Below are 22663 nucleotides of genomic sequence, written 5' to 3'. Positions count from 1 at the left end.
GTGTAAAGGAAATTAAAGGCCTGTCTCATATAGACGCCTGTCTCTAATACTAGCCGGTGCAGTTTGGCGATTTGGGAAAATAAAAGCCCGGGCTATTATTTGGAGTTTTACGGTATATTATTTATGCTGGTCCTTACTCTTGCACTGTTGCACTGTTGGACTAATGTTGGACTACTTTTTGCACCTTCACCATGACACTCACTCTCTTGAGCACCTTGCCAGGCACACATAACTAAGAACTATGGTTGGACTACTGTTTGCACCTTCACCAGGACAAACTAAACTCCCTTTAGCACCTCACCAGTCCCGGCCCTGTCACTACAAGCGTCTTATGCTTGTTCACCCTCAAGCACATTGGACTTTCTTAATTTAATTTATATAGTGTATTTAGTATTTAGTTTTCTTAGTTTTCTTATCTTTCTTATCTTCTACTGTCTTTATTGTACAGTGGAGTTTAGTTATATGTTTATACCTATACTTATGTTTACCATTTCTGCTGTAAGTGCATGTTGTGTGTTATGTCTGTATGCTACTGAGACCCTTGAATTTCCCCTTGGGGGTCAATAAAGTATCTATCTATCTATCTATCTATCTATCTATCTATCTACAGTGGGCAGTGCTTCGACTTGGCCAGCTTCCCTCGCGGATCACGCGGCATCACGCCACTTTAATTTGTATTTTTCCAGTGACGCTGCAACGACGCTGCAACAACCGGCAGAGGTCTCAAGTGAGCAGGGTGTCTCGTAAAAAGAAATGGAGCTGGAAAACCCTACACAGACTTCACTACAGACTTTAGCAGAATGGTTTAGAAATAATTTAATAGCCAGAAATATGCCTGCCCTGCCCTAATAAAGAAATATTTGGTTAACGGCGAGTGAATCCCGTTTGCAGCTGTAGAAGAAACGCAGGACAAATTAAACATTCTGGTTTTCTCCGAGTGCAACGATGATAGACAGACATCATTTGGACAAAATATAGAGCATATTAACCTCCGTTGCTCAGCCAAATGCCTTCCTGTTACGTCCTGTTATTACGGAGTTACAGGCGATAAACGATTTTTGATGGTCACAAGTTTACTTCATTAACGTTTATTTCTTTGATTATTAAAGAGTGTTTTTCATTTAAAGGCTTGACTTCGTGCTTATTCAGAAGAGAATTTAGTGCTCTCCCCAATCCCAGACGTTCACATTGCATGTTTGTTTGTAATGGATGCAACCGCGAGATACGCTTGTCATAGGCGCCGATACCGTGGGTGCTCCGTCTCTCGGGCACCCACTGAAAACATCAAGCACCCACATGTGCCAGCTTACAGTCCCGGCTAAATTTACATTCATTTAAAATCAAACATCGCAGTTTATGTTAAATTCAGCATCTCACATAATGTGATTGGATATGTTGCTGTCAATTCCCTACTTCATATACTAACCACCAATGAGAGCGTCTCTCGTATGAAAATTCCTGACACTTCCCACCTGAAGAATTAACGCAAGGCATTGTCGGGTCTTCAACACCGAATGTTTAAAATGTATATAGCCCTGAATATCATTTTAAAAGTAGTCTGACAAAGCTTATTGTTTTGTGACACAGCTAAACACTGGTACCTCATAGAACGTCTATAACATAGCCTAGGTGGTCGCAACTCACAAAAGTAAAGCAGATAGAAAGAACTCACGCAAATCTAGCCTACAACACGCAGACAGCTTTATGCGCAGGGGAGAGAGCGCGCGCGCACTGTGCTTTATGATTGTTGCCTTCTGATGGTATCTTGCTAATTCACTGAACTGCATTAGGTGACACAAATGGTATTGCCTTTATCTTATAACTCCTTGTCTGAGCGACTACCAGGCCTATGGTTTTTAAAAGTCAGATGTTCCCTGACAAAGACATTCGAAAATTAAGAATGTTTATTGACTTGAAAAATACACTAATTTTTGCAAACTCCCTTCATTCAACCCTTGAAGACATCGCGGTCTGGTGCGCTATGTAGATCGTTTCTCGTACCATTTAATTTCTCAGAATTTAGGTCTACTAGTCCTACAATAACGTCATCACCAAATACATCTTTTATTTTTAGTTGATCAACCACAAAGAGTAGCATAGGCCTACTGTGCACAGTGCACTGACGACTGTAGCAGCCCAAGGTAACCAGTTGTTGTAGATGAGAGGCAACCCCTTGTTTCAGATAGCCTGGACAACATGTTACCTGGGTGTTGCCTACGTTATTAATTAATGGTAGCCTACAATAGTTAATTGATTCGTGTAACATATTAGTTGGCTCAAAGAGTATGGAATCAGAATGGAGAGAGTCACTTTTGTCCGAGTGGCTGTAATGTAGCCGAGCGCTCATGGCGTATGAAAAGCGACTTCAAACCGCCTAAAACAACTTGTTTGTGAATGTCTGACAACTTCTGCAGCGCATGCACGCGCAAGGAAACCAGTAGGTGGAGAAACCAGAAGGCACACAACACGGGAACGATTTTAAGGCTATTTCGCATAGGCTACTCAATGGTGCTATTTCACACGCATTATAGCGACCCCCACTCACCGGGGTTAGGTGGAAGGTGTTAATAGACGATTGGCGTAGCCTACAGTGGACTAGGGCTGTCAAAATTGTTAAAAAATTACGTTTGAATATCCCCTCTAAAATAAACACATGTATTCGAATATATTGGAATATCTAGGCTATATTATTTGCGCATTATGTCAGTGACGCCCATCATGTCATCTGTTTTTAACTTTTTGTATGGTTATTGCTTGACAGGGGGGATCCCAAGCAGCTTTCAGCCATAAGGCATTTCCTAATTCACCCGACACTGATATTCAAAATGTTGAAACTATTTCGGCATAGCCTATAAGCAGTTTAATTAAATGTAATGTTAGTTGTAAACAAACGGGCTACTTGGTGAGGCTTGGCCTCACAGATGCGCTCGTGCCTTAAATGGCAATACAAATCTTCACGATAGGCCTATTAACTGATGACCCGATTCACGTTGGCTGGGGGGCAGGGGGGGGCATCAGACATTTGTTCCCAAGGGTCTATGAATTGTTAATCCGGCCCTGCCCCCAACGAACGCAACTTTCCACCTCTGAGACAGCTGAAAAGAAGTCTAGAGGACTCCTAACTCACTAAGACCTACTTACTGTAGGCTGCGCAAACCACAGGCCTTTTTTTGGGCAAGCCTGCATTCGAGGCAGGCCTTCTGTTGAAGAATTTTATATAAATCCTGCGCTAACAGTAATCCTCCTACCCCCCGCTACCACAGCTGTGGATAGTGTGGCATGCTCACGCTTTATGTCTCCTTCTTGCAAACTAGGCCTATAGCCCAACCATTTACAGTACGTCTTCAAAAAATAACAACTTGCCAGATATGCCTTCATATCTTTGGGCTTCATTCAGCATTTTGTTCTTCCACTGGAAATGACTCTTCTACATTTGCTGCCTGCTGCATCCTTTCTGTTTGTATTGTTTAGAAAATGTTTGACGTCTTGAGTTAATGCATTAAACATTGTTTGCTGGTAACCAGCCACAAATAGCCTACAGATTCTTACGTGCGTACATTCTCTATTCTCTCCCAAATGTGCCCGTTCTATAGGCTGGCCAAGTGCGTAATTCTGCGGCATAAAGCAGATGTATTTGTTTATTGTACAGAAAAATAAAAATAACCTGTCAAGCAGTCAATTGACTACATTGCAGTCAATAAGTAGGGCAAATTACGAAACCAAAACGTGGGTCATAGTTGTCTAAGCCTCTGCTGTGAGGCCAAACCCATGAACAAAGACGCATTGATATCTGCAATAGTTTTTTTTTGGCGAAACAAGCTCACAGCCGAACGAGTCATAGCACTGAAGGGAGAGGCAACTGGCATATGATCTCCCCACGGGCCAATGGATGTACAAGTTTTCTCCTGTGCCTACGATATTTAATCCAGTGTTTTGTCAAGTTGCAAAATGCTATTCGTTTTAACGAATTTTTATGATAGTATGAAGTACTTTTTGTATAGGATACTATCTTAATTGCTTTATACTCAATACTTGACCAATGGCTATTGCATCTGTCTATTGAAAGTGAGAATGTGGCATGTGATCTACTGTGTAGGCTTCATAAAATAAAATAAACAGATTGCTAATGGCCTACAAGCTGATCTGGGGTGCGTTTCCCGTACAACTACGGAGGTTAGCTTTTTACTAACAGGATGCATCGTTCAACTAACCAACATGTAAGTTACGACTGTTTCCCAAAACTGTCGTACTTACATAGTACTGTAAGTTTGGACCATGATAGTTTCCAAACTTCAGTAGTCTGGATTAACGTGGTTAATGACGTTTAGTAGCACGTGAACGGGCACCTGCACATACTTCTGTGGCGCATTGCGTTAAGGCCAGCAGATGACAGCCGCCGTTGCACAGCAGTTACCAGTCCCCTGTCCAAAAGTTCGAATCTGGGTTAAGATTTTGACAACAATATTGACATCGTTGTTTACCTAAGTTTATCTTTTGTGCAGATCATATTATCAAAATCAGAATCAGCCTTCTTGGCTTGGTTTGCGTAAACTAACAAGGACCCCCCCCCCCCTCCATGAAAATCAAAGGCTACATATTCTCAGCTGACTCGTCAAAAAGTGCGCACCACCTTATTATTATTTGCAGGTGTGTGACTTTTACTTACGTGCACATGGCTGCAAATTGACTTTTAATCAGGGCTTGAAAACGAAATAATTTTTCAAAAGTTCCGTTCCGAACGGTTCAGGTAGGCATATGTTTAACGTTTTCGTTCTTGCATGCGTTCCGCCACCAACATATCGGTCCTGAACCGGTTCGGAACGCAAAATATTGTTCGTTCTTAAAGTTCCGGCAGTGTTTGGCGGGCCTATCAAGTCTATTTTTGTGGACTTTACCTTAGAATAGACGTAGCCTACTCATTATTTCCCCTTGATTTAGCCTATACCGTAGCTATGCCCAAAAATAATAAATCACAGGCGGCATCCAAAAACATTCAGATGGGCTATCCATCCCATAGCCTACAGATTTACTTTAGGCCTAACCTATGCCTATAAATAATTTCTTATCAAAAATATTTCTGGATACGTGCTAAACTCCTTACCTGTTGTAGCCTAAGTTTATGGAGATCTTCAAAGGCTTGCGCTATAATTCCAACCCTGTTTATAAACGAACCTGTCTGTTGCTGACAAGGCCTATCTCAAATTTCCCGTTTAACTCTTCTACATAGGCTATAATTGCGCAAACATTTCAAATCCCGACTTTAAAACGACAAGGCGTGGACAGGCAAAATAGGCTATTACGCATAGGCTACAAACAATTTCCAAATCAGTTTCAGTAGCCTACGCTACGAGCTGGCCTAAGATCCGAAGTGGCAGACGGATAGGTTACATTACAACAGCAAGACAAAATATACAAAACAAAGGTCCATTTATTCGGTTTTTTTTTTTCAAACTGCAGAAATCAAATTATTAGGCTGTTATATAGAGAACGAAAAAAAATGTTATTAACCGGTTTTGTGGATTTCAGAATAACGTTTCTGTTCCGGAACAGTTGAAGGCCATTTTGTTTTTGTTTCCGTTTCGGCTCCTCGTAAAATTCCGTTCGTTTTCGGTTTTCATTTTCGTTCCTTGAACCGGTTCGGAGCCCCGCTTTTAATGTATGTATTTTCTGCCTTGGGCATTTTAAAATATGGATGTATGGTGGTTAGAAGTGTAAATATCAATTAGAAACCTAAATATATTTATAATTATTAATTTGCAAACAAATAACTGACATAGTGTAAAGATGCATTGGACTATATAAGTTCCAAATATGAATGTAATTCTGCGGCATAAAGCAGATATATTTGTTTATTGTACAGAAAAATAAAAATGACATGTCAAGCAGTCAATTGACTGCATTGCAGTCAAGAAGTAGGGCAAATTAATTTACGAAACCAAAACGTAGGTCATAGTTGTCTAAGCCTCTATAGCGTAGCCCGTTAAAAACGTCGCAGAAGCCTACCCAAGGCTACAGATTAATTCTGAACAGTTATTTCTCTACTGGCTCAATTATCACACCACTGTTTTGATTTGCGTAGTTGCGTTAACCCAACACTGACAATAATGTAGCCAGCAAATTTCGATTTCCGTTACCACCATGTAGTCAAGCCTTAAGCCATACCCAAGTAGCCTAAATCAAACTTTTTCAGAAGGGGCGGCAGGCAGAGCGATGTACAGTGGCAGAGCGACGCACAGTGGCTGAAAGTGGTACTAAAGCTTCACGCCTCGTAATGCGCGACTGAAGTGGCCATTTGAAAGCGATGCCCACTGTATATATAAACCTATTAATGTTTGCTAACATGCTAAGCATTGAAAATGAATGCGTTAGCAATAGCCACTGCTTTTTTTGAGCTGACAAGCCCTGGAAATGCGTTAAAAACGTAATCAGCCAAATTGACTCACTTCTTAAGACCCTTGGTATGGTGTTACAACGATGTGGAGTCGAAATGTAAATTGTTAGTATGGTTTTAATGTGTAAACAGACCAACCGCGATTTTGCAATGAAGTGAATGGAGTCATTTTAGGTTCTACTTTCACGAGGTCTATAGTTCTGTCGAAATCTTATCTTTGAACAGACTACATGGTTATCTTCCTTAGACTTCGTAGATGTAGCTACTACAATTTGGAGGCGAAATTCGAAGTGTAAATGGTTTTAATGTGTAAACAGAACAACATTGATTTTGCTAGAAAAAAGGAAGTGAATGAATGAATAGTTACTGCTTTTCTGAGGGCTGGCATTCTCATAAAATCGACGTAATCTTTAAAAAGACTACCTGGTTATCTTCGTTAGACTTCGTACATGTAGTTACTACAATTTGGAGTCGAAATTCGAAGTGCAAATATGGTTTAAATGTGTAAACAAGACGCCTGATGTTTAATATATGTTAATGAATGGGCACAGTATTATTGTGTACAGTAATGGGCTATCAGTAGTATGTAAACAGTTCATGTGTTATGTGATTTACATAAACTAAAAAACAACAGAAATGTTAAAAGCTGGTATTGTGTTTCCTGAATTCTTACATTCAGGCATTCAAATGAAATGTAATTAAATAGCATATATATACTCTATCAGTGTATGATGCTTGCATGAGGGAAACATCCCAAAACAACGGCACCCATATAATTGCTGTTGTTTTGAGAAGTATTTCTCATGCAAGCATCATGCAACAATGCAAAAATAATGAAACTATTGTAGGCCTAATTATATTTTACATTAGTAAAGCAGTACTCTGATGTGCATGCTTTCACAAACTTTTGTGAACAATCTTAGCACTTTAAACATTGACTGTTTTGAAGTGCATGTATAGCAATATAGTATAAAAATAATAATAATTGTGATATCATTACAATTTGATGGGGGGTGGGAGGAGGGGGTGGGTTCATGTAGGTGGGCCCTATGACCCCAAAGTATGCCTTGACTGCAGGGTTGTGCACAATTCGAATTGCAATTCTGCTTCCTGTTTGCTACCTCAATTGAAATGTAAGTGAAATTCAAGAATTTAATTGGAATTTAAGAGCCAGTTTCAATTCAATTCTGGAATTTTGCACAAGCCTGCTTGACTGGGCCTCAGGTCAAAGAAGTTTGAGAAAGGCTGATGTAGACGACAAAGCAGCAAGGAGGCGTCGTGTGATCATTTAAACAAGTTTTATGACAAGGTCGATGAGGGTGGGAAAAATCGTACATTTCTGTGCAAACTTTGCCCGCACTTCAGTCACATTCAGTCACATTGTCTTTTAAGAAAATGCAGTCCATTTTTCGGTTCCAGCAGCCAACAACCTCAGAACTGGGGCATTTGGGTTAAATGGCATCGGCATGCAATTCAACATCACGTCTCCTTAAGTCCTCTAATATTTCCTAATTTATGTCATCAACACATCCGTGATTCATGAAAATGTGTACGCTAGATTTATGCCTATTTTTTCACATCTTAATGGACACTTTTCCCTCGAGTGGTAATATTTTTCTTTGAAATTATGTATGGTTTACAGAAAAAGGGAACTAGGATGTATAGATGAGAAGAGCGAAGTGTGCGTTGCGCAGCACAGGCGGCCAAGCAAGGGCTCCTTACCCTCAGCAAACTCAACAACGAGAAACAGTTTCCAAGTTGACCTAACTTTCAACACTGCACAGTATCCCATTAACTGCATGACAGTAGGCTATTTACAATATTTTCTGTTAAGTAGAGTTTGTAAACACATTATCATCAACTTAATGCACGCACGCAGCAATTTTTAGGTCACCAATGTACGAACAAAACCGGGAAATGGACAGATATTATCAAGGCTTTGAATGTTTCCGTCTGTGCACGGGGGTGTCTGTAGATTGGTGTGCAACGCATTCATTCATGCAGGCCTGTGGTCATGCATGCGCCCTTAAAATAGCATCTGCATTTGTGCCACAGACTTTAGACCAGGGAATTGTTTTCTGAAACTGCAAAATATCAACAGTGAACGTTTGCGCCGGAACACGCCCCGTCTTTTCGCTGAACTGCCCCCGTGGGCACAATCGAATTCCCTAATTTACAGGCATGTACCTGTGGAGGGAAAATTCCAATATGCGCTGACTGCAAAATAGGAAAGAAAAAAGCGCGAGTATACAAAGTCAATTGCGCTGGGACGCAAGATAGAGCCCTTAGTGGTATTTCTGTAAAAAAAAAACATTTCCATAATCTAAGATAGGTAAGAAGGTAGCTTCCACCAACTTTCTTCTGGCTGACTGTGAAAAACAGGCACTATTCCGAAAATAAAACCCCAGCCTTAGCCTTAACTTAGATAGCAATTGTTTAACATGTAACTTGAATGATAAGTCGGTAACACTTTACTTGACGGGTGAGTTCATAGCACATTCATAGCAGCTATCATAAACTGCACATAAAGCATTTATGACTGTTTCATGAGACATGACTCAACATTCATAACAAACCTTTCATGAATGTGGAAGACAGAACGACGACAACTTGTCAAAATAAAAGTCTGTATTTGTGTATCTTTGTAAATATTTCATGAATATCTTATGAAGTCGAATGTCACCTTTACTATACAAGTTGTGAAGTATTTGTAATCACTGAGTTTAACACTGGGAGGTAAACTAGCCTACATTAAGCTGACCCGTATTTGTGTAACCTGGAACGGTTGGATATTCCCAGTAGCAAAAGATGAGAAATCATCTGCAAAGGTTACATCATAAAACAAATATATTTTTTATGAAACAAAAAATATTTGCTTGACCATGTTCTGTCTTTTTGGCACTGGAGTAGCCCATTGACTTAGATGTGACATGATCAGGTAAGAGGTTGGGACCAAACAGCAATGCTGCTTTGCGACTTTGGACTTTTATTTTGACAAGCTCTCGTCGTTCTGTCTTCCACATTCATGAAAGGTTTGGTATGAATGTTGAGTCATGTCTCATGAAACAGTCATGAATGCTTTATGTGCAGTTTATGACAGCTGCTTAGCCTGGCGAGCCAGACCCACATTTACATGTAGGGTCTGGACACTCACCGTTCGCAGTGCTCAGTCCGAGGGGCGGGATAATCAGTTGTCTTTCAAATTCCCTCTGCACGCAATAGGACAGCGGCAGCGCTATGAGTCCCATGCGTTTCCCACCAGCGGAGCTAGTTGGCTAGTTCAAACGTTTGCCAACTTAATAAAAGCTTAACTCGTGTCACACTGTTCGCCAACAGCAACATCCATCTTATTTGTTTTCAAGTAGCAGGGAATTCAAGCCAAACCGTTGCAACTCTGCCATCATTCATTATGTTAAGCCCACCTACCGACTCTATACCTGATTTCATTGGCCCGGCGAAGTCTGGGGATCTGGAGCTCACAAGCCAACGGAGAGTTGCTAGACTAGCCCTGATTTGCTGCCGCTAGGGGCACGTCTAGATTTCTAGGCTAACAGCTGCTATGAATGTGCTATGAACTCACCCGTCAAGTAAAGTGTTACCGATAAGTCTTCCTTCAATACAGAGCCTAGGTATTTTTAGGAGGAGACCAGTTCTATAGCTTTACCCTGCAAAGTGTAAAGAGGTGGTAGAGAAGATTTACTGGCCTGGATATATGACGTGCTGTGTGAGGGAAGGGGGATGAGATGCTCCAGAATGCTACAAGTGAACAGTACCTAATTTGACACCCCAAGCACAAATAGAAGAATACCATCCCAAGCTTGCAGAGGACACACACACACACACACACACGCAGAGGACACACACACACACACACACACACACACACACACACACACACACACACACACACACACACAGCCCTAATGGATTGTCATTGGGAAAAAATGCATGTCCACCTACCATTTTGTAGAGGTCTGACACACTGATCTGGTCTGCATCAACCATCTCAAACCCTTTCCTGGGGACAAGATCCAGGCCCAAGTGTCTACAGAGATAAGACAGATAGGAACAAAGGATAGGGAAGGCCAGGCATTGAATGGAGGTATATCAGAAAAAGCAGTGGAAGAGTACAGTCTGATGGTCAGGTTATACGATTAAAAATGTCTCTACTCTTCACAAAGCTGTTACCCAGAATTTGACTCCATTTTGGGCAAGAGAAAACAAATTGTGTTGTAGGTGTGTAGATTTATAATTTAAAAACTCGCTGTTGACAAAAAAGTTTCAACGGCAGCTGCTTCTCATAATATCAATTTATCTATGCTAACAAAACTGTAGACTGACACCTGCAGTTTCCAATACATTAGAGAGACTGGCATAACAATACCAGCCTCCATTACAAACAAATCAAGAGACAGGAGAATATAAACTATGTTGGTCCCGGCCGTGGCGCGACTGGCTGGGGCACCTGCACCGTGCGCCGGCGACCCGGGTTTGATTCCCGCCCCGTGGTCCTTTACGGATCCCACCCCGACTCTCTCTCCCATTCGCTTCCTGTCATTCTCCACTGTCCTATCCGGAATAAAGGCATAAAAAAGCCCAAAAAATATACTTAAAAAAAAAAGAGAATATAAACTATGCTGCTCGACAATAGTGCAGACGCCTGTGCAGTGTTGGGCAAGTTACTTCAAAATCATAATGTATTATGTATTACTTATTACTGTCATTTCAAAGTAATTTGTTACATTATAATATTACTGTCTCTGAATTGTAAGGCATTACACTACTATTGCATTACTTTTAAGTTACTTCCACCAAAATATCTAGAAATATGGATTTGCCATTCTAAATGCAGTTTATTACGCTCAATGCAGCTTGCTCTTCCAATGGAGGGAGATGTGGTTTAGCATAATGACTGATCTAGGCTTAAGGCTAACAACAGTAGAATGCAATAGGCGCAGTGCTCATGATGCAATACAAGGAACAATCATAGTCAGAATTTTGTTAAAAACCGACAAAAGGTCAAAGTCTGGTAAATTGTGATAGAAATACTGTAACTTTAAGGCCTAGGCCTACTCATTAAAATCAATAGAGAGCCTACTATATTGTAAATCAAAGCTTAAAGGAACCGTATGTAAGATTGTGGCCAAAACTGGTACTACAATCACTTTCAAATTACTGTAGAGCGGTGTATCCCCTTCCCCTCCCCTCTGACTGGCAGAGTTGGCAACCGGATGACGAAACACTACTGACTTTGTGATTAGTAGATAGGTGGAGGGTGGCGCATTAGGCCAAAACACAACATGACAACATCAACATCAGTTGAGGGCTGCAACTTCACTTTTTAAATGACAATATCCTGGCCAGACTACTGTTGTCAGTGATATAAGTATTTGAAATGAACATGATTTCTTAATGTCTAGTGACATATCAGGGCAATTTTATGATTAATTGAAATACATTTTTTACATACAGTTCCTTTATTAAAGACATGTCAAGATGGTGGCCTGCTGGCCATTTCGGTGCCCTAAGTGAGTGGCTTTGAGTGAGTGACATTTAAATGATAACTCAAACACCTAAGGTAAAATAAAAGGCCTATTATTTACAGAGCATTACTGTGTATTTTTAAACATTCATTTCTGAAGAAATGCTGTTTTACTTATAAATGGTGCACTGTCACTTTAAGAGCATTGATCTTTACGTTGTCATAATGCCCTTTTGCCAGCTCTTGTTTACAAGCCTTATTTGTTTGAGTTACATTGATAGCACAATATTAACAATAATATGCACAATGTTAAGTTGTTTTAAGCAATCTTCATTGCTTTGGAAATGGAAGTATGCAATGACATGTTGCTTCACATTTCGTTTTGCGAATACAAGTGAATTATGAGCCTGGTATCCACCTAGCTATCTGAATGGAATGCGTTTCAGTCGACTCAGCATATCATGTGCTTCATGTAGCCTAAATGCTTGGAAAACGAATGATTGAAGACCCACCAATTCTAGTACTACGTGGTGATTGAGAGAACCCAAAAGGTATCAAACTTGCATGTAACATCGTGTTAGTGCATTTTGACATTGTAAACGTTATTGATGAAGAGTGAAACACAGTTTGCAATAAAGCTACTATTCATTGGTTACATTTGGGTGCCCAACGCAAAGTGCGTGATGCGCGTGGCACTGCCAGGCTACACAATCTTTTTCTGCATTTCTATCCCTTTATTCTCTTCAATTCAAGTTCACAGCACAAAGCTGACATGCACAACAGCATAGTTTGTGTTTTATCAAGAATCAAAAAGATTAGCGTGGCACTACTTTAGATGTTTCATTAATTTACTTGTGCTATTTCGCGAGGCATAGAGAGATCGATCTTTCGGTTTCGCACACAAAGTGCACTAACTATTATGTTCTTCATAGCCTTGTCTCTGACAAGCTGAAAATAATGAGCGTAGGCTTATGTCCATCCCGCAAATAGAGTCCGCCTGCGAGTCTGCTGCAGCAGTCATATTCAACCAGTATCAGGAGATAACGTTCTACTATTTTGCGCTGATTTTTTCTCCTCTGTTGTTCTCGCGTGGTGTTTGCAAATATCAAAACAAAACACCACTTAATTTCGGGTTAAATGCATTGTAACGCGCGTTACTGAAGTTTGTACCGAGTAAAATATTACCCAATTTTTTTTGTAATGCCTTACATTACCACGTTACCGCAAACAGCAATATATTACAGTAATTACATTACTTTTGTAACGCGTTACACCCAACACTGCACCTGTGCAAATGTATGGATGACCTCGATGAAGTTGGAAAGAAATGGATAGATTCGAACTAAGTCATAGTATTATGACTTCACGTCAAGTTAAAACTGAAGATGCACAGTCGGTAAGCTCCAATATCTAAAGTGGGTGATTATAACAGGGTTTTCCCTATTTAACAATGTAGCCTCATGCATAAAGAAATGTTGGGAAATATGCCACCGTGTGACACTGTAATGGGGAAAAACATAAGGGCGCATCAGCATATTAAAGCACCAAATGTGATACTGTAATATTCATTTGTAACGTTCTGTGTAACCTACATATATTTAGAACTAGGCCTACTGCCGACATCGAGCAATATGCTGTTTCACCTTGTAGTGGCACTCAACCTTAATACAGCCCTCAGGAGCACGTAGCTGAAAAGGTGCTTAAGCCAGTGGCAGAATGTGCCTAGATTTTGGGGTTGCTCCTCCCAAAACGTGTAACTCCCTCCTTCACGCATACATGACAGAGGGGAGAATTCTCACAGGTTGAAAAGCTCTGCAGGTTTTTGACAGGGAGAGCGCTTGCAAGAGTCTGACATTTCAGGAGCAGCATTATTCTTTGATCTAATGGCTAATTAATACATAACTAACCATCTATTAATAACTTGTGAATGGCCCTTGGGAACAAATAAAGTGCTGAATTGAATTGAATTGAATTATTAAGCATTTACTATATCTTTAGCCTACTTTTTGCAATAAATCAATATTTTGAGGCCCTTGAAAGAATGAAAATGATTAATGTCAGAAATGCACTTAATTGGATTTTCAATGCATTATGCTAGTTATTCATACTCAGACATTGTACATTCCTTGTGATATTTGTTAGTAATTTCTCACAGCAGCCAACCATACAAGTACTGTATTTTCTGGACTATAAATCGCTCCGGAGTATAAATCGCATCAGTCAAAAAATGCATCATGAAGAGGAAAAACCATATATAAGTCGCACCGGACTATAAGTCACATTTATTTAGAAATGTAAGTTATTTCACAAAATCCAAAAAGGCCAAAAAGATTCATGTTAATGAAGACAAACACAAAAGTGTGACGGTACGCTTTTACGGATAGTTAATGGTCGTTCTTAAGGGTTAAGGGTTCTTAAGACGGGACTGAATAGGTATCCGATAGGTATGTTAACGTAACACAGTTATTCAGCTAGGCTACACAATTTTGCCAGCTTGAAGTTGGTTAGCTTCAGGGCTGCCAACTTTTCAAAAAACCTTGGAGTGAGATTTGGTGGGGCCAACCCAAATTTTGCTGCGGAAATTTTTGTTTGGCTCATTCAGCATTATACCGTACAGTAAAAAAAAACATACATCAGTGGTTCTCAGGTGTTGGGACCAGGCATGGACGGATTATGAACTTTCGGGCCCCTGGGCCCACATGTATAAACTCATTGAATGCCAAGCTGTTTTCGGGAGCTTTGTCCTAGAGTGCCAGCAATCTAGACCATTGTTGATGATTTTTGTACAGCCACAGCATATTCTGTGTTATAGCTATGAACACATACAATAGCTTGATTAAAAGGTAAGACTTTAAGCTCTCGGTGGGTGCAAACTGTGTATTTCTACACGCCTCTGTTTCTGAGAAATCCCAAGCTAAACAGTGGCTAGTTTTCATCAAAATCGCTGTTTTTTTCTAGAAATGGAGATATAACGTCTTTCATGAAATATGAAGTGTTGCCTGTTACTTACTTGTGTAAACTTTCCGGGAAGTGATCAGCGAGACCTGGCGAGACTGCCACCTAGTGATAGACCCACGAAAATGGCCTGGTTTTGACCTGACGTGCATGCGTCACTGATTCAAACCAAAGCGGCAACCGAGTTATGATAAAATGTCCAGATAAAATGTCCAGATTCATGAGTTTCACGATCGTCATATATTTCATTTTCATTTATCACAGAGTTCCCAAAATCACATATAAGGTGTGTTAGAGTGTCTAGTTTCGGAATTTAAAAAAAAAAGCTAAAAAGGTAATATTACGTTTTTGGCACTCAACGCATGAGAAGGAAAAACGTAATATTACGTTTTGGCACTCAATGAGTTAAGGGCTCCCCACTAATTGTCGCATATGTGGAAGGGGGGGTTGGGGGTCCTCCCCCAGAATTTTTTTAATTTGTTTGATGTGATTTCCTGTATTCTGGTGCATTTTGGGGATGGCCAATACCAAAAATTAATCAGATTCATAGCCTACATTCTGATGTGTTGATATTGAGGCAATGATTCCATGCAAAGGCTTGGGCTTCAGGGCCCCCTGACACCTTGGGCCCCGTGCAGTAATCCATCCCTGGGACCAGGGTCCCAGAGTTAAATTAACATTGGTATCTAAGGGATCTAGCCTACTAGTAGGACCATGGGCGTCGGAGGCATTCTGAAAGTGGGTGGGACATTTTAGCAGGGGGTATGGGGGTCCTCCCCCAGAAAAATTGTTTTGGACTAGATGCAATTTCCTGAATTCTGGTACATTTTAACAGGTTATTTAGATACTTCTATATAACAAAATAAAGCCAGCCTACAAAATTAATAAAAAGTAAATCATGCATAATTTAAAAATAACTCAATATATAGGCTACTTGGCTACGCAATAAGGTTTCCATTATAGCCCCGCGGACCTTGAATGAACGCATGAAAGGTTTGTTTGAAATTCCAACACTCTTTCAACTACATACGTAATAGTGATCATCAAATACCTCCCCAGATTTCAGTGCCCATCAGTCCCAACATTTAACAATATAATCAAACAGTCCAAAAGTAAATTAAAATATCAAACTAAACCGAAAATGTCATGCTTTTGAAGGCCTACCAGTATGCCGCTCCAAGAAACGCATGTCTCAAAATAAAACTCGCATAAGAAATAAAGGGCTGTCTCGAATACAATCCTGCCCCTAAAGGCCTGTACTTTGTCTTAAGACCCCGGCCATAATTTGAGGATTTACACTATCTAAGTAGACAAACTGGCTTCAGATATCCAACAGAGTGAATACGAGATTGTGCAGTCGCTGTGGTTAGTGACGTGATGCTGTTAATGGGGAGTTTTACATAGCCTAGCGTAAACCTATAGGTTATTATTTATTTGGCATACCTATAAGGCTTTTTACCTCAAAAGTGAGGGGGGTGACGGATCTCTTCAACACTGCGGGGGATTTGGTGCTTGTCACTGTGTGTGTGACAGAAGAGGAATGGGAGAATGCGTGTAACAAAAAAAAAAAGTTTATGAGCGATTTACGCGCAAATGGGAGAATCCAATGAAAATGCACTAAACAGATGCTGAAAACAGCACTGGTATTTCACACGTGTTTGTTTGTATATTTTAACTTTTAAATGCATCAATCAGGTGCACTCTCAAAATAAATTCAGAGGTCAGACTTACTTATTTTTATGGAAATATTTGTGCTGTAGCCTAAGCTATTTTGCACTTCAGAATTATAACCATGCACACACAGGTGGAATAGTTATGGTGATATTGCAATAAGTTCACAACCACAAAAACATATGCTACATTTCACAGTTCAGAAATGTTCAAAAATGTGTGTACATTTCAGCACTCCATGAAATTATGCAGAAGTGGTCACCTGTGTTATTCAGCTAGTTTATTTAAGATAATATATTGGTCATTGTAATGGCCATAGCCTATAGCCTACATGTTATTCCTTTTTCAGGATGTACCCATATCTGCATGATGTGAATGTTTGCATATGGCTTATGTCAGGCTTTATATCAATATTTGTGTCTCGTTATTTGATTTTCTTCATATTTTTGCATTAATGTCACTAGGAAGCATGCCAATATAAATATATTAATTTATCTGTAATGGGATTGGCTGGAACCTGACAATATAAGAACCATGATAGTGGGATAATCTATGGCTGGGCAATTTACAAAAATTTATGTAGGCCTACTGACAAATAGTTTACATTAGAATACATTATAATTTCGCCCCAATGAGGCTATGTAGAAATGTGTTGCAATTTCAAAACCGGATTACTCAGGAACCACTTATTGCACAGAGGCATGCTTTATATCCTCGTATTCGGTATGTTTGCTGTTTATTGTGATACTGGGTTTGCCACGTGTTGTGTGAAGGGTTAGTGAAATATTAAACCGAGAGTAATGGGTGTGCACTGTGTGCAAAATGCAAATATGATTAGCCTAAATTGCACGTCGGTTCAATTTAAATTTTCTCGCGAACCATTTATCACAGCAACTTGGCGCTAATATCATTGGAAAGCTTAGATTCCGCATGTTCACCTGATGTGTGATATCATATATATAGGTTTAGTTTAGTTGAACCTCATCTGCCAGGTATTTGACCTAGGGGAGAACTGGTATTGTAACAGCGGTACAAATGTAACAGTCTTTTATTCTCAAGATATGGTGTAGCTACGGAAACGTAAACAGACACATATCATGTAATTATGTATAATCTTACAGCCATCCAAATATGAATGGTCTACTATAAATTAGACCAGAGATATTAAGCAAAAAGGTGCAAAATTCAAGCATCGCGATTTTTTATTTATTTTTTAACCGCAACTGTTTGTTTAAGTTTGCTTCGTTAAATTTGAGCGTGTGGACTTCAATGTCATTCATATCTTCAGTCCCTCTGTTTCAAGTTAACATGAGTGCCATTTGATTTATATAGTCACAGCAAATGCAATTAAATGAAAATAAAAACATGACCTGTGCGGGTCAGTTGTAACACCAGTCTCTACAGTCTCTTTAAATTCTGTTTCAACTTTCATGGAGTAGACATGTACGACTCTGTTCTGGTCAAATTTCACAGCTCTCAAGTCTATCGTCTTTGTGTAAATCGAGTTTGAATTGGAAAAATAAAAAAGTGTTACAATTGTATTGTATTGTACCTATGGTCTCTCGATGTAGAGTAACTATATACATAAATATGTATGGTTAAAACCTATTGTTGTGTCTCGTAGGCCTACTCTTACTCAGAGATGAAAAGAAGAGATAGGATGCGAACTCCGGCCGAGCGCGCAGTGCACCAACGCACTGCCGTTAACCCACGAGACAGTTGATAACCTATGGGATACCCAGATATTTGTCCAGGCTATTTTCCAACACATAGATATTTAACACAAATAATGACTCATATTGGTCTGCTTAACTGTTTTATATGCTTGCAATAGGTTTAGGTTTTGGCTGATGGCAATGACAATACCAGCATTAATCACTCGGTTTAGATTAGAAACATGTCGACATAGGCCGTGACAGAACATTTCTAGGGGGTGGGGTATTACACGTTGCCACTGTTTCCACCAATTATATGTATCGCTGCATCATCAACAACGTTGTTGGAACTATGGTGTTCGAACGTCGGAGGTAGTGAATTGCGACACAGGTACGATGCTTTCTGGAAACAGGTGTAACAGTGTCGTTGTTTGGTCGCAAGTTGCATCGTACCATGGTGGTTGAGCAACGTCGTTGCTAACTTTTCTAGAAACGACCCCCAGGTTGACACTTCAGCGTGAAAAATACTCAATAATACTCAAAGCATAGCTAAAGCCGGGGAAATGCGGGGGGAATGCGCCTGGGACGGCTTCTGAAGTAGCATCGCAAATGAGAGAAAATCTAGAAAATTCCACAGACAGGGGGTGCTCTTGAACCCTCTCACCGTCTCTGAAAGCATAACCGTGGCTCAACAGGTAGATCTATAGATAGGCTAAACTCATTTTTCAGGCATCTGACCAACCGGGGTGACACTTCAGCGTGAGATATCGGGGGTGTGACGTATGAGTATGTAAAACTAATCAAATGCGTGTGTCTCACGGCCAATGCGTGAGAGTTGGCAGCTATGTAGCTTGGTGACAAGGAAATTAAAATGTCAGTTCCTGGTTGCACAGTTTGTTGTGATGATGTCTCCTTTCTGCCAGATGTGGAATATTAACAATGACTAGACGTTTGTTTGCTTACCCTCTTTTGAACTGCCGTTGTCCTTTGCTGTGCAATTTGTTAGCTAGATGCTAACGATTAGCGAAATGCTGTTGGCTGTGTTGAACATGGGAAGTGCCAGGGAGGCTGAATAGGCTAAATTAGTTCTCTATATACGGCTCTGCTAGTCACAAGCCTAGAGCGCCCTCTAGTGGCTGTAGACGGTAATGTTACCTTGGATTATGCAGAGATTCAGGTCAATCAGCAGGAATGAACATTTAATAACATGTTAAATTATATACATTTTGATTTATCACCCGGAGAGAAGAAATACTCTTTTCTGATTGGCTGGTGGGGTGGCTTTTAATTCTGAATAACGGGACACCTATGAATTAGATCTGGTAAAAAAGGTTTAATCACCGTTCCATATCAATGCTTATGAATGGTAACTATAACAACCATAGTAGGACGACGGTTGAGCCTGTTCTTTGCCTCTCGCCCTCGTCCATTAATTCCGTATAACAGGACACCTCGGCATCTGTTATCCCTTACATATAAGTCGCACCTGACTATAAGTCGCAGGACTGGCCAAACTATGAAAAAAGTGCCTTATAGTCCAGAAAAAAATGGTAATCATAACCAACAACCTATTGTAACACATCAGGGTAAATCAAAACCACCACACTGATACCTAACAACACTGATACAAGATGCCTCCATGAACATTTCACTGTGCTTGTCAAGTCAGTGAACTTCATTGGGATCAATGTAACCACCAATGTAGATTGTTGCGTCCTGAGATTTATTTCTTGATTAATCCATAATAGATGTAACAATGGATATCTAAGTCGCCTGCTTTTAGTTCATTTGCTTAATATTCACTGTATTTTTCACAAAATCCAAATTCTTGCTGTTTACATTTCTCATTAAAGATCATTCAGGATGCAAGACTCTTATTCATTGTAGTTCTTTTGACTAATTCATACTTCAAATACATTCTGGGTAACACTTTATTTTAATGTGTCGCTGTTCCAGTGTACCTACCTAATTAGGTACAGTGGTACAACCTGTGTAACAACATGTACTATCAGGTACTATCATTGTACTTGCATTATGTATTTGTGGGTACATACAGTTGTTACGTTGTAATACTGAGTGCTTTTACAAAACTTTGCCAATTTGCCTAAATTTTCATCAGAGGCAAAGAGCTGACCTGAGACCTGCTGGATGGGGCAAATCTGGCCATGATAGATTTGATATACAAACCATTCTTAGCTCCAGTCAAGGCCTCATTGTCTTCAGTGTACATGTAACAGCTGTGCTGCTACAACCTTGTTACTCTTTGATACAGTGGAATAAACCTATTAAGTGTACCAGTTAATTACTTACATGTGACATGTATGTTGTGTCTTCGATGTCTTGGAACAGGTCTACTAATTCACTACATAGTACATATATCAGCTGTGTTGGTACACACTTATTGCTCTTTGATACAGTGGCATAAACCCATTAAAATGAAGTGTACCAGTTAAGTACTTACAATTACATATTACATGTATGTTGTGTCATTGGTGTCTTGGAACATGTCTGCCATTACCCTACATACTGTAGTACATGTATCAACTGTGTTGGTACACATTTATTACTCTTTTGATACAGTGGAATAAACCCATTAAAATAAAGTGTACCAGTTAAGTAGTTACATGTACATATACATCCTGTCAATGATGTCATGCATCCTGTAATTGATGTGTTGAAACGTGTCTGCTGTTACACCACACAGTACATGTGAATTAGTAGATCTGTTCCAAGACATCGAAGACATAACATACATGTCATATGTACATGTAAGTAATTAACTGGTACACTTAATAGGTTTATTCCACTGTATCAAAGAGTAACAAGGTTGTAGCAGCACAGCTGTTAGATGTACACTGAAGACAATGAGGCCTTGACTGGAGCTAAGAATGGTTTGTATATCAAATCTATCATGGCCAGATTTACCCCATCCAGCAGGTCTCAGGTCAGTTCTTTGGCTCTGATGAAAATGTAGGCAAATTGGCAACGTTTTGTAAAAGCACTCAGTATTACAATGTAACAACTGTAGGTACCCACTCATACATAATGCAAGTACAATGATAGTACCTGATAGTACATGTTGTTACACAGGTTGTACCACTGTACCTAATTAGGTAGGTACACTGTAATAGCGACACATTAAAATAAAGTGTTACCACATTCTGTGCTAGGTGTATGACATTTTTAAAAGGCACTTACTCATTGCCCCAGTCCAGACGTACTGTTATGTGGCGCTTCACATCACAGGTCTGATCTTGAGTTAGATGACCAGATATCAGTTGCCTCTGCAGGTCAATCAGCTCATTCATAACATGACACAGCTTGTAGAAGAGGTCTACTTTGTGTTTTTGCTGGGAGAGAGAGGAATGGGGTGGTTAGTAAAAGAAACTGAGACATGGCAAAAGGGATTATATTCATACAAAATAACTTAAAAATAATGTTAAAATATTCTAAGATCAAAGAATTTTACCCAACATCAAGTTCACAAAATATTACCTTTATGATAAATTACAGGTTTTCTACAAACTCTGTGATTTTTTAAGGAAACTGCCGAAACCATTATATGTAGCATGTAGCATGAGACTTGAATGAACACAAAAAGTGTGTTTTTGAAACTATGCGTCATTTTGGTAGGGAAAACTGGTGTTATGGATGTGACGTTTCTGAACCAGTCCTCCACAAACTACATAAAACACATTTACATACATGCACCCCCCACAGCGCCAGGCAGAACCTGAAAAATGCAGTTTTTTGCTAGATAACTACCTGAACCATTGCACCCAAGATGACAAAATGTTTATGGTATGGTAGTCTCAAGAGCCCGCATCAACCTAGCCCATACCCACTTATTTGTGATTTGCACACATGCATGCACACACACACACACACACACACACACACACACACAAACATAAACATACACACACCCACACGAATGCACACACAAACACACACAGGCATGCATACGCACGTGTGCATGCACACACACACACACACACACACACACACACACACACACCATTCGCCCCCTAACACACACCCACACGAATGTACACACAAACACATACACAGGCATGCATACATGCATGTACACACACACACACACACACTCACAAACAAACACACACACTAAAAGCAAATTCACACATGCACACACATACACATTTACATGCACATGATTTGCAAGAGTAGGAGATGGAGACAAATCGTGGAGGACTAAGCGGCGGTCATATTCTGTAACGCTACATGTTATTAGCTACAGAGTATCTGACACTTAAAATGCTGGCACATTGTGTTATAAATCTTTGTAAATAGTAGAGTGTCACATTTCAAATTAAACTGTGTTAAACGGTGTTAAGGCCTATTTACAGTCACCATTCCTGACCTGTCGCACGACAGTGTGTCATCAAAATGACGTAATTTCCTCTGTCGCATGAGAAATTTCAGCCTTGCGCAGGCAGCTCCTGCATAGGAGAATTTTTTTCAGTGTTGCGCGACAAGCAGGACGAG

The 22663-nt window shown here is 40.0% G+C and overlaps 1 protein-coding gene across 1 annotated transcript in view; it reads right to left on the bottom strand.

Moving 5' to 3' along the window:
* Positions 1-22663, bottom strand: part of dock3 (dedicator of cytokinesis 3) — an 835931-nt gene that overhangs the window by 661161 nt on the left and 152107 nt on the right. Inside the window, 2 exon segments of the mRNA XM_076267926.1 lie at positions 10352-10436; positions 21353-21504. Coding sequence (XP_076124041.1) covers positions 10352-10436; positions 21353-21504 — 237 coding nt within the window.

The sequence above is a fragment of the Alosa pseudoharengus genome, unplaced genomic scaffold (genome assembly GCF_046254945.1).
Source record: "Alosa pseudoharengus isolate Yale_2024_CS ecotype anadromous, Long Island Sound unplaced genomic scaffold, YU_APseudo_1.1 YU_APseudo_1.1_scf_5, whole genome shotgun sequence".
NCBI classification, from domain to species: domain Eukaryota; kingdom Metazoa; phylum Chordata; class Actinopteri; order Clupeiformes; family Clupeidae; genus Alosa; species Alosa pseudoharengus.
This window is presented reverse-complemented; position numbering and strand designations above follow the sequence as displayed.